We start from the raw sequence: 13548 nt of genomic DNA, 5'->3' as shown, positions 1-13548 counted from the left end.
AACGTGTCATTTTGTGCTTCAGATGAGAGTGAGCTTAGTGAAGTTTACTTGGAGGTGCTACTGTACTATTGTTCATTCTGTGGATTACACCTAATCTTTGGCTTGGCATCTGAAGAAAACGTTGATCATTATGATTAGCTCAACTGTGGAAATTCTTGCAGAGGTAATCTGACGAATGATGCATTCTGTGAGCTTTGAGAGGTAGCGATGTTACTTATGGACGGTATATTTGGCACTCCGAAGAGATAAGAAAAGGACTGACATGCTAGGATCTTATCACTAAGGATCTTATCTTGGTGATTCTTGGTCTCTACAAGCTCTATAAACTTTTGAACGGAAATCTTATACAACAGCTTAGCTACTGTCGACCTAGGACCACCCGGCAGAATCTCTTCGTCGTTTCTGCTAGATTTCAGTCACTGTTCATGATACGACACACCTGGCCTTGTCGGATCGATCGGTTGTTACGTGGTCGACTCACACTAATGACCCCGTGATTCAGTTGGTCACGAACACAGAATTGCTCGATCAACTGCTACCGCACCAAGTGTTCTCGGGCAGGATCAGTTCCTCTTGGACCTGCACGCATCAGCTGCTATACAACAACACAACACAGAGGCCAGGCCAACTCAACCCAAGTGCCTCGTTTGCATGCTTGCCATTAGTGTAGGACCCTACCATCCGTGCCAAGTGCTGCAATTTTTTTTTTGGGTGACCCTTCTTGGACCGTGCGACTTAACCACGCACATCACACATATATGCCACTTGGTCTAGGGTTTCAAGTGTATATGACAAATGCAAGTCTGTACTCAGCTACTGATTTATGAGCAGCAAAGGTTGGTGATTCCAACTTATTGATCCAAAACCCTTCTCTGTTGCCCACATGTACAGCTGGGGTGTTTGGTCCATGGATGGGAAAAATGGGAGCACCAGCTGTCATACGTGTACAACCATTGCTTATTGTCCTAGGATCAAGAAGCACTTGTACCGTGGAGAAGTACAATAAAGCACACAGACCAAGCCTAGTGCCTCTTCTTTCTCTACAGCGCTCCCTCCCCCTTTTGTCTCTTCCTCATGTCGTAGCCCAACAGTGCATTGAGCTCGTGGTGAACAGTTCTAAATAAGGCTCAGCATGTTTTAAGTGAAGTTTCATGGCATACGTCCCATTCTCATTCAGAGCTTCATTTTGCTCGTTCTCATCCAAACTATGAAGTGGCAGAAATGAATGCGAGAAAGAACAGAGGAGCCCCAAAACTGTGAAGTGCTATTCATTGCCGAGGACCCCCACCTTACAAATCTGCCCCTTCTGAGCTCTGGAGCACCCATACTACTAATAACAAGACAATTCTTGATAAGCTGACATGATATTCTCTTACCATTATGAAACTGTCTGGAGACGGGCGATGGACACGCCTCAATTATGTTGTTTACAAGCGAGTGTCTGTTGCCAGTCCTCCATCAGAACACAACCCATGGAGGCCAAGTTCTTCCGGATACTGATTGCGCTGCGATCCTCCCACATGATCGCCACATGCACCTGTCCGGTTATATCCACCCCCCCCCCCCCCCCGGTGAGTTACTACTTCAGTGAGCCGGCTGCTCGTTTGTGAATGAGACGAAGACACATTAGTCTGTTGGTCAGTTATCGACATCGAACAGACACTAGAAACCTGAGTGAAATGATCAAACTGATGCTAATTTGCTGTGTTAATTTTTCGTTTCTGTGTTTACCGAGCCAACAACCTTACTAGGCCGAGAAAGTTCTTCTGGGCCTTACAAAAGAGCTCCGGCGTGTATGCCATGGCGCCAGCCACCGAAGGCACGAAGCAGGCTGCTGAAGAGGCAATAACACAATAATAGCGCACCGAATGACACCAGCAAATTAACCAACCAAACCATATTGCATGCAGTAAGACAAGTCGAACAGGACACAGGGTCCTCCCATGTTGCCAAAATCAGGTAGACGACGGCCTAAACACATAGATGCATATGCAGCTCACTCACTACAACAATTGTCCAGTGGTGAGTCGACCGAAGGCTTGATGCAAAGGGATACCCTGCCTCTGCCTGGGAGCTAGTTTCACAGGGTCACCAGCCTCCGTTATTCTGTGAATGGCCCCTAGGGCGGGCGGTTGCAGGTCTGATCAGTCGTCCCAGCCAGATGCTGGGATGGCTGAAACGTCGCACCAACCAGGAGGGAAGGTGAACTTCGCAGGGCACTCATCATGTACCTGGTCGTCGCTGGTCCAGCACTTGTTGGGCTGCACATCTCCCTGCTCAACCTGTTCCTCGATGTGCTGCTTCGGCATCTCCTCAGGGTCTACTTCGGCGTTGTTGGATGCCAGGTTCTCATCCTCAGGCAACTCCTCGGACCATTTTGTTCCGTTGTTGGTAGCAGCAGATTGAGCACCACTGCCACGTCTGAGACCGAAGTCAGATGGTTCTTGGTTGTAATTGTAATTGGTAGCTTCTTCTTCTTGGTTGTAGCCCCACCCAGCAGGTCCACCTTGGTCTTTGTTGTACTTGGTTTCATCTGAATAAGAATGAGACTCAGGTGGTGGAAGTGGGCATCCTTGGTAAGAGCCATTATCAGCACAGTATCGCAGGAGCCTGTCCCAGTGCCGATCCTACATTACAGTTGTTGGTTAGGCAAATAATACAAAAATAGTGGATGATATGGGACTACAGGAGGATAAAATGATGCAGCAGCACTACCTTTGTGACAATGTGAGGGTTTCCAACAATTACAAGCAGCGATTTCGCGCGAGTGATTGCAACATTGAACCTTTGATAGTTGCTCAAGAATCCAAGGTTAAAGAATTTGTCAAACTCGTTATGCTTTACAGTTGACCTGACTGTAGAGATGATTATTACTTCCCTCTCTTGGCCCTGGAATTGTTCGACACTTCCGACTTTCAAGTCCGACATTTCAAATGCCTCTAGGGCTTTCTTTATCTTAGCAACTTGCTGACGGTATGGAGTGATTACTCCTATATCAACTTCACTAACAGCACCACCCTTTGTCAGGTTTCTGATGACACTTACTACTTTGCTGACTTCAATTCTATTGAACCATGATGGATTGGTGCCTTCCCTCTCATCGCATCCTTGGATTCCAACAAAAAGAACAGGGAAGGACTTGTTAGGAAGGCCAATGCAATTGTAGACAGATGGTACCTCATCTTCTTTACAGGCGATCAGTTCACCGCCATAGAAAAGCTCTGACGGTAGCTCTAGGATTGCAGGATGGCACCGATAATTCCTCACAAGCTTTGTCACATAGTTTGGATTCCCTGTTCGGTACTGCTCGAAGTCAAAAAACAGCCTTTGCAGATATGATATCCCCAGACCTTCCTTGTCCGCTTGCTTACAAAAAACCACCGGACCTAATTGATTTGGGTCTCCTGCTAACACAACCACAGTGTCTCTTCCACACAACCCTGACAAAGGAACCATCGCCTCTGGTTCAGAGGCTTGACCAGCCTCATCCAAGAAAATGTGTGTGAAATGCCCTCGGCGAATGCCCTCGGCCTGCAGCAGAGATGAACTCATGTAGGTCGATATAATTATCTTGTACCGCATCAATGCTTGTGATGGAGGGCACTTGAATACCCGATCTTCAAAGAAGCAAAACCGGATAAAATCAGCATTGACATCCTCATATTGACGGCTCGGAGCATTTAGCCTAAAGATATCACTTGGCCGGATCAGATAGCTAGCAAGGAGGAGTTTTTCCAGTACATGGTCAGCTGCAGCATTGGAAGCAGCACAAATGAGAATATTTGCCGTCTTCTTGGCTGTATAAAGCTGCAAAATTGCCTCTATAATTGTCATGGTCTTGCCAGTTCCTGGAGGTCCATATATCACATATGGTGGAACACCTCTGCAGCCAAGTATCATAGCAACAGCATCAGCTTGCTCGGTATTTATATGTGGATTCAGAGGCTTAAATGGACACCTTTTCACAGCTCTACAAGGTGACTGACAAGGAAATAAAATGCCAGGTCCCAAACGTTCTGCTTCATGAATCGATTTGTATAGCCTTCTCATATTCACTCTATTATATGTGAAGCTAACATGGTACTGGTTCCTGTCATGGTGATTAAAGTGGAACTGGTTGTCAAATTTTAAGAATATCTCATCAGCTTCAACCTTGTGAATAAAACCCTGGAGAAAAAACCAACATACCATTACACATTGAGAGCATATGAACGTATATAAGAATGCTAACAAAATATTCAATTGCCAAAGAAAGGGGACTAACTTGGTAAGGCTGAGCATCATTCCTAGCATATCTAGCAACTATAAAGTCTCCTTGGACCAGTGATGGCCTTCTTTCTGCCAAACCAGGGACCTCAAGAGACAAAAAGTTCATACCCCTCCTTCTCATGGAGACACCCTCCATATCATATGCTCTCATCTCCTCCTGCAAATGGGAACCTGAAGTTAGCAAACCAGAACAAAGTTTAAAATTTATACTACTACAAGTGTTGGAATACCTCTAAATTAAGTTCTTCCATGACTAAAAGAGTGCTGAAAAATTGTGCATAGTTTATCATGCTCAACTCTTCGGATAGGACGTCAGGTCTCTGTTTACTTTCAATGAGCTCTCGGATGTCTGCAGGTATTGCAAACTGAGGAAGCTTATATTTGAATCCTTGAGCGTGTTGCCGAGTTGGACGGCAACCTGGCACAATTGGAGCAGGCTCAAATTTCTTATTTTGACCACGTCTCCTGGAATAAGGTTTATCTGAAAATAAGGCCTTAGAGATATTGTCATCTGCCAATAGAAAAGCCACACGCTCAATCTTCTCCTCACCGATATCAACATGCACAATTGATGTATGCAAACCAATATCTTTTGGCATACAAGAAAGCCAAATTGTAAGGGTTTGCCCAGGCATAAGTGTACGGTCTTCCACAGAGGTCAAACCAAGAAAAGCCTGCTTTGCCTCCTCATCAGCATCGTTTAGTGGTGGTCTCATCATTGATAACACATAGCTATCTTCCGGATTTGAAGAGAATATTCTAACACTCCACAAATTTACAGGTTCTGGAGAGGTATTCTCAATGATGATGGTGTCAGCCGATGTTTCTCCAACAAGGACTGATTTTGGTTTGCCATCCTCAAAAGGGAAAGGAACTGTAACAACCACAGGTCCATCTTCAGATGCATAATCTTGAATAGTGTCATCATTTTGGTAATCCATGAATTCAACTTCTGGCTTCTCACCAGCCACTGAAAATTCATCATCTGAATAATTCCTCAGATAGGTCCCCATCTTGAATCCTGAGGGCTAAACAAGTTTTACAACAAATTACAACAAGTTCCATCGACCAAAAGTTAACATTCAGAGTGGAGTTTGAAATGAGGGAAAAAAACATTCTAGACATGTGAAGGACCTTTCCCCATGTACAGTAGGCGTACAAGCATACAAAACGATATTGCAACCAAAGACCAAATACAATTTAATCACTATGACTAACTATGGGAAGAAGGAAAGTGTTCGACAGTTTCATGTTTTACTTTTGGTGGAACATCTGGAAAGAGTGGAACGGACAAGCCTTCCAACAAGTATCAAAGCAACCACGGGATGTGGTCTATCTAATTAAGGAAGACATCCAGCAATATGCCAATATCATCGGGTTTTCAGTACTTCCTAGCGTCCTGGACAGCAGGAAAGTTTTGTTTTTGCACTGACATTTTTTGTCGTTTTCTTTCTATGGTAGCTTTTCCATTTTCAACCCCAATAGTGGTGTATTAACTTGCTCTCCATGCATGAAGATGTTTTCCTGTAGTTGTGGTGCACCTCATGTTGAGGCGAGGGCATAGTCGTTTGTTTGGTTCAGTCTGGTCGAGTCGGAAGTCATTTGTATTCTCTCTCTTTTTTTCTTTTCTCGCTACTAATAAATCTTGCATAAAAGATCTTGATGTCCTTTCGGGAAAAAGAAAAACTATGGGAAGGAGACATGGCAATAATTATTTAGACGTATCAGACTGTCCCTAAAGCAGTCACTCTACATATCCCAAATAGTCCATTACTGATTCCCCAAAAGAAGGAAAAACAGACAGGCAAGATCCTTCACAGGTTGGGAAGTGCTTAGACTCTACTTAACTATTATAAATAACTACGGGAAGCAGACATGACCGGCATCGTGTGGCCATCACCCAGCCACCGGCCGGTAAGCCGGTTCACAGATCAATGCATTTTAAGAGTTGCTGTTTTGTTGAGCCCACTTTAAGTTTCTGCATCCCAAACCTAAAAAAAACAAGTTTCTGGATCCCCAAAATAATAAATAAAAAAAATTCCCCTCACATCAACTATTCAGAGGCAATTTGCTACTATATTGCTTTAATTTCCTTCTTTGCACACGACTTAAATGATGAGACAACAAGCAATTAGACATATCAAAGCTAAAGTAACCATTCTACATATCCCCATTAGTCCATTACTGACTCACCTGAACATGAAAAGAAAAAGGTAATATTTCCCCTTCGCACCAACTACTCAGAGGAAATTTGCCACTACATCACTCCAACTCCCTTCTTTGCACACGACTTAAATGATGAAGCAACTGCGCAATTAGACATATCTGAGCTTAAAGTAACCATTCTACATATCCCCCCCCCATTAGTCCAACCGATTGCCCCTGTTGATGAAAACAAGGCAAGAATTTTTCACAGGTTCGCAAGGCTCAACACTTATCAATCAAGAGAGTACAATATCCAGCCGGCTTGGGTTCCTTTACACTGGCCAAACCCTAACTTTATCCCTTTCCCTCCCTTCTCCTGCCCCCTACCGCAGCATAAAATAGAGTTTACAATGATCGGATCAACAAACGGTAACAGGATCGCAACGAAATTTCTACAGTTCTTCAAAAAGAATTCAACGAATCCCTATGCCTCCCAGGCTTCCACAGTAGTCCCCTCCAAATTCGGAATAAAAACAAATTGCAATGCGGCACTAATCAAGAGGGGAATGAAGCATCACCTGTCTCCCGAGGGAAGCACCAGAGAGGCCCAAGAACCGGGCGCCGGCGAGACGATAAGAGAGGCAGGAATAGCAGACGGATTATCACCGCCCCCACGAAGTTGGCGTTGGGAGGGAGAAAGCCTGGGGGTTTTAGGGGAGGAGCACTGGATGGCTCTCCGATGCGCCTGTTCCGTGCGCCGTTGTCGCCTGGTGCCTATCTTTTTAGAGGAGAAGCCGGGAAGCACGAGGAGGAGGAGGTTGGTGATGGCTCTGATGGAGGGACACCAAGAGAATCAAGGGAGCGAGTACCATCATGAAACTGGCATTGATTCTCTGCCTGTTCTTCCGCGGAAGCTGCAAACTCCAGGATGCGGATCTGTGGGACAGTAAAAGGGTGGATATCGAGCCGGCTCGGCTCGGCTCGGCCGTTTGCTAGCTCGAGCTGCCTCGGTTAGCTCGTGAGCCAGCTCGACAACAGAGCTCTCCATGGCAGCAGCCCGCGAGGAGCGGGAGCTCGAGGCGGCGGCCGGCGGGGCCGTAGGTAGTTCGACCGGAGCTAGGCGCGGCGGGCAGGGTGGCTTGGCGCAGGGGCTGTAGGCCATCGAGCAGCCGGAGCTAGGCGCAGGCGCGCGAGGCGACGGGGCCGTAGGCGGCGCGGGGTGCAGCGGAGGCCGCGGTAAGGCGTGCGACTAGACTAGCGGGATGGGGCTGCGTCGAGGCGCGAGCCGCACGGCGGCCTGCTGCCGGCCAGGCACGGGACTCGCGAGTTAGGAGAGTCGGAGGCGAGGAAGGGGAGGTCGGGAGGCGGGCGAGCGGCGCACGACCGCGTGCCGCGTGGGGAATCGGGAGGATTGGGCTGAATTTACATGGGCCGAGTTTTATTTGGGCTATAGGGTATTCGTTTTGGCTCGCCAGCCAGCTCGAGCTGGCTCGTCAGTGGACCGAGCTAAATACTTGGCTCAGCTTGGTTATATTTTCTAACGAGCCGAGCTACAGATGAGCCGCCGAGCGAGCTAGCCACCTGTTTTTTTTTCCAGCCTTAGTAGGACTTTAACAAAAACGAACTCAGCCGCAGGGTTCGATCTCTGCCGCTTCCGGATCCGACGGTCCTCAAGGTTTGATACGTGAAAAGATCATAAGCGTTGATGGATGCCGTCAAGAGGCAGACACAATCCGTATTACGCGCTGCAACAAATACTACCTCCAGCCATTAATACATTATTAAGTTTCTCCATTACTAACCATAGTCATTGGATCATCATATTTCAAATCCAAGGGGTAGTAGGGAATGAAAACCCTTAGACTCCGTTTGGATCCTTGGAATTGAATTCCATTCTAATAATCATAATTTAAATATAAATTAATTAAGCTTATTATAGTTATATGTGTAATATATTTGTATATTATTTTTATCATACGAGAGATATTTATACACTGCACTTTTGTTAGGGAAGCGAATCGAAGAGTGTGCTATAAATTGTATATTAGAAATATAACATAAAGATCTATAGAGCCAATTTCCATCTTCTACCTCCATGAATTTGAGATAAGCTTTTACATATATATATATGCATATATATATAAAGTTGTGGAATGCTATATTTCAAAACAAATAGCCTACTCTATTAAATAAATTCTAATTCTTTAAAATGAAAGAATCCAAACGGTAGCTTAATGAAATAAGAGAGAGGGGGGTTAGAATTAGAATTTTTGGATTAAAGATACCGAATTTGGGGGGGGGGGAGACAGACTTAGAGCTGTCCACGAGCTACGGCTAGTCGAACGGAGAAGGTGGGTGGACAGGCGAGCGAAAGATGTGGAGGAAAGGTAGCGAGCGTGTCGCGCTAGTAGACGGTGGAGGACCCACCTTCGAGAAGCAGGGGCAGACTAAAGGGGGGATAGCCTCCTATCTCTCTAAAATTAATGGATACCTTCCTAAAGCTTTCTTTTATTTTTTGGAACAAATAATGATGAAGAAAAGAGAAGGAAGAAGAAAAGAAGGGGAGTAAGAAGAAGAGAAGGGAGATGAGCCCCTTTCTCACTTTGCTGCTGGATTCGCCACTGTCAAGAAGTTAAGATAGAGAGGATTGATGTAGCTACGACTTTACTTGCCATTACCTTGCAGCAATATGCGCATTGTGCAAGTGTTACTATAAAAAGATGGACTCATGGTAACATCCTCTACGAAGCTATATTAAACACGAGTTATGGTTGCTTATTTTTTTTTTATTTTCTTGTATATTCTATCTACGGTTTCTATGTAAAAACAGTAAGGTATGAGATAGTAATTTGTAGCATCAAATAATAGTTGAAAGATTGGCCGAAGACAGATCCTGAGGGAGGCGGGTTAAAAAATTAAGACAAACTTAGTATTGTTCATTGTGGATTTTCTTTCTTCTTTCGGAACATTCATTGTGGATTTTCGTTTACCTAAAAATTAAAAATTTGCAAGTATCCTGAAATTTGAGGATAGAGAATGATATAACCTGTGTAGGTAGGATACCAAACGCAGTATATTCATGAACATGAGCTATAATTACAAAGATTTCAACCTGCAAAATCTATAAAGCCAGCACCTGCCGACCTTCTTTTTTTTCAAGAAAATTCTTTTTCTTTAAGCAAATTCACTTGCAATCTTTATTTTCGAGGAAATATACGCACCTTCAGTACCCTACTACTTGTCCGTGCTTGTAATGGGGGCATTGATATACCGGTCTATGAACAATTGTATCATTCTTTGTTCGTGGTGGACTGGTGGTTGTATTCGGCCCAGCGCAGCAGCAGGCCGCAGCGCACGCACGGGCCGACCCACGAACTCGCCGTGCACGTAAGTAAGCCGTTGGGCCGTGGCCCAGTACGCGCAGCTCCAACCCCCCTGGGCCGCTCGGCTCCGTCCGTCGCTGGCTCTCCGCTGGCCCGGGCCGGTGCCGGTTGCATACGGCGGCGGCGTGGAAGCTGCTGCCGCCTGCCGCTTGTCGAGCCCATACGGAGCTCTCAACTGCTGCTCGCTCATGCGATTCAATTCGCATGGGCATGAAAACGGCATCGATCTGCCGGCGATCCAGAGGTGTTCTTTGATTCTTGAAGACAACGTCCCGCACATGCCGAGCCATGACTCCATGACTCGAGAGAGAGAGAGAGAGAGAGAGAGAGAGAGAACACATGGCGAAGCCCCAAGCAAGTGCCGGCAGATCAAGTACACGCATGCTTCTTTGGCCGGCCGGCCTCTGGTCTCTGGAGTCTGGACGATGTGACTGTTGGCGTTATCTTCTTGTTCTGTGTGTGGTTCGATCTGGAAGGTAGCGGTAAAAGACTCCCAACCACCGCCAACAAGGCTGCTGCTGCTCTCTCTCCTCTGCATGCCTATCGCCTCATCTACCGCACTCTTCCTATAGTACCCCCACCCCAACCGCACGCACACACGCCCCTGAACGGACACGGTACTCACGTGTAGGCGACGCCGACCGAGTGACCGACAGCATGAGCGATAGATAAGAGTCCCATGCGATTCATGTCAAGGAGAGAACTGGAGAAGTAGAACGTACATGAGCGATAGATAGCGCACGGTTAGTTCATGCATGCTGCATGGCACTGCCTGCCTGTGTGGAGTGGGCTGTGGATGAGTCAGCATTCAGCAAAGAATGCATGCATGCATGCATGGAAGTGAAAGCGAAGGGACGAGAGAGAGAGAGGGGGAAGCAGTGTAGTGTAGTTCTGGTCTCTCTTTCTGACAGCTTCTGCCCTACGCAAAAATGGCCAAAAGGCAAAGGGGTAGTAGGAGAGAGATTCTCTTCCCCACCAGCAGGCAGCAGCTAGCTAGCTCATTTCCAATCCAACCGTCTTTTCCCCTGCACCTGCAGTCCGGCCGCCTCCTCCTCGCAAAGCCAAAGCTTGCTGTGTTGTGCTCAGCTTCAATGCATGCCGGCCGCTGCGTGCCCCATGCCCAAAGTTCCGCTGCAGCCGGCAGATGCTCTCCCTGCCTCTTCTTCTGCCCATGCATCTTCATTCGTTTCCCCCTGCAGGTTGTGTTGATCGTTGCGTTTCTTCTGAACTTTAAACTCACACGTGTACGGGCTCCAAATTAATTATGAACTAGTAGAAGAATATAATATATACACACACAATGTTCATGGCAGAATGAATGCTGATAATAAGGACGGTGCTATTACGAGTAACTTCACGAGAAAAAAAGGAGCAAAATCAGGGATGTAAAACTAGTTCTGCTAAGTTATAAGTATACATTAATACACTTGATCAATCTGCTAATAAAATAAGGCACGTAATCAATCTTGCCAAGCGGTGCCCTATATATATTAATTGCCTGCATCAATAAACCCTATGCTGTGATCTCCCTCCCTCCCTCCCTCCCTCTCTCTCTCTCTCTACCGTCTTGTCTCTTCATGCATGCATGCTTGGTGGTGTTTGTAGCATTATCTGTCACCCGCACACAACCTGGCATGATTGCAGCACGTACGTAGCAGAAAACATGCATATATAAGTAACCGCCCTTTGCTTGCGTTGCTTGAATGGCACGTATGAGCTAGTAGCTTAGTGCGTGACAAGACAATGCAAGGCCACTCTTTAATCTTCGTTCCATCGTCGTGCCCTGATGCAAGCATCGGTTCGTTCTACGAATGATACCAGCCATCGAGCTTTAGACTTTAAGCATCAGGAACAAACCTGTTTCTGTTTCCCCCATGCACGCGCGCAGAGATAGATTGCTCGAGGCAAAAGTGCAGTGTCCACCCGTTACATACATACACACATACCTCGTCGATCCCTGTTTGATACATCTTTTCTCCTGTATATATTCTCTGTGATCTTTTGTGCAAGAACTAATTACCCATAACATGCTGCAGTAGATCCAGGCAAAGGACGATACGCTGGTAATTAAAACACTAGCTAGGAGGTGATTATGCTCAGCACATGTCGATCATGGAGTAAACAAAAAGGCTGCCCACTCTTTGCTAATTCTGGAGCGAACGAATAAATTGCTAGATCGATGTCGTGACGCACACTCTCCTGCACGGCTGCCCCGGACAGTAGCTAGGTTCAGTAGCAGTGGACAGAGGTGGTGGTGGACATGATGGCCATGGTTTTCTGGGTCCTGGGAGGCGAGGGCCATGACATCAGCCATGCTCCTCGAGATCTGAGCCGCATCAACGGCTGCCGCAGCAGGCAATTGATGCTTCTTGCACGTTGCTGCATGCCACGATGTTGGCAAGGCAACCGCCTCACTTCTCACTTCGCATCCATCCCTGCAGCCCTACCCAGGATTATCCATAGATTTGCTACATATTTTTTCCATCACGTACATCATCTATTGAAGGAAGAACTGGAACTCTCATTTCTTTTTTATGAACACTAGCTAGGTCTTAACATGAACAAAATGAGCTGCGGACATGTATGCACAGACACACTTGCATTGTTGCATGCTGCAAAAAGAGCAGCATGCCGTCTAGTCATGGATGATTCATGAGGCACTGCTGCAGCGGCCGATCCAATGATTAGCCGGGCCGGGACGCAACACAATCACCCCAGGGATGCATGCAGAATCCGATCCTCGTCGAGTGGGAGAAATCCGGCCGGCCGGGATCATGAATGAATCTTGACGACCATTGCATTCTTTGCTTGTGTTGGGCACTTGGGCCCAGGCAAAAACCCTCCTCCTCTTCTAGTCTTCTTCACCAAGAAGGCATGAATGCCTCTAGTGCCAGCGAGGGCCGGCCGGCTCCCACCGTCGTGTCCTCTCATGCATAGCCTATGCTTTTCCACCAATCACCTCAACGCCCAAAGGGCGACGATGGCACAGCCATTTTGCTCCATGCTCATGGAGATTCTTTTATTCCCGGCCCGGACCTCAATTGTTACATTCACCCGGCACATGCACACACATGCATGGACGTGGCCCACAGAAACAAAAAGTTTATACTACGTGGCCAGCACATTTGTTTACTGAAATGAAAGCTAAGACAGGTCATGCAGGTAACTTCGATGGTTAGCAGTTCCTACATCTTGATAGTAGATTCAGCTTAGGTTTAGTGAAATTTTACAGTTGTTTCAGACCCACAATGCGGCACAAAAGAAGGTGAAAGATGGCTGTCATTTCCTCCCAACTCGCTCTCCTTTTGAGGCGCTTTCAGGGTTCGCTTGGTTTATCCTCTTAAGGGCTAGGCTAACACACAAATCAAGAATAACTTGTGAAAAGCGATCAGGTTCTTCGGCAGGAAATGAGGTTAAAGCAGCCTAGAACTCTGCATCTTCCCTGTCGAAACACTGGGGTCAGAACGCCGTGATCTGCTAGTTACTAGTTGTCAACCATCACACTTTCTCAGTGGACAAAGATTTGCTTAAGAAAGAGCAATATATGTTAATATAAAATGATTGCATCTTCAGTAACTCAGCAGCTACAACAGTGCCTGAAACCTGAGTTCCTCTGCAGTTCAACAGTTGGTGCCAAAGACTGAATCACCCTACATGCGAGGCCCAATGGGAACGGTCTGCACCACTGATGCATGTTCAGGCTGCACTCAATCTGACCATCATGCGGTGGACACCAACTAGTAGACAAATC

General features: G+C 46.5%; 1 protein-coding gene across 2 annotated transcripts; it reads right to left on the bottom strand.

Moving 5' to 3' along the window:
- Positions 1-1859: 1859 nt before the first annotated feature.
- On the bottom strand, positions 1860-7674 carry LOC112876375 (probable RNA helicase SDE3). Of its 2 annotated transcripts, none has more exons than XM_025940472.1 (5): positions 6993-7669; positions 4500-5297; positions 4265-4426; positions 2716-4167; positions 1860-2627 (listed from the first exon to the last, which is right to left on the bottom strand). In XM_025940472.1, exons 2-5 carry the CDS (start codon positions 5280-5282, stop codon positions 2145-2147), a joined length of 2880 nt encoding a protein of 959 aa, XP_025796257.1. In that variant the 5' UTR covers positions 5283-5297; positions 6993-7669; the 3' UTR covers positions 1860-2144. The 2 variants fall into 2 exon arrangements, with proteins under 2 accessions (XP_025796257.1, XP_025796258.1); XM_025940473.1 differs by having other exon boundaries at positions 2145-2627; positions 4500-5290; positions 6993-7674.
- Between the last annotated feature and the right edge of the window lie 5874 nt (positions 7675-13548).

This window comes from Panicum hallii, chromosome 9 (assembly GCF_002211085.1).
Source record: "Panicum hallii strain FIL2 chromosome 9, PHallii_v3.1, whole genome shotgun sequence".
In the NCBI taxonomy this organism is placed as follows: Eukaryota; Viridiplantae; Streptophyta; class Magnoliopsida; order Poales; family Poaceae; genus Panicum; species Panicum hallii.
This window is presented reverse-complemented; position numbering and strand designations above follow the sequence as displayed.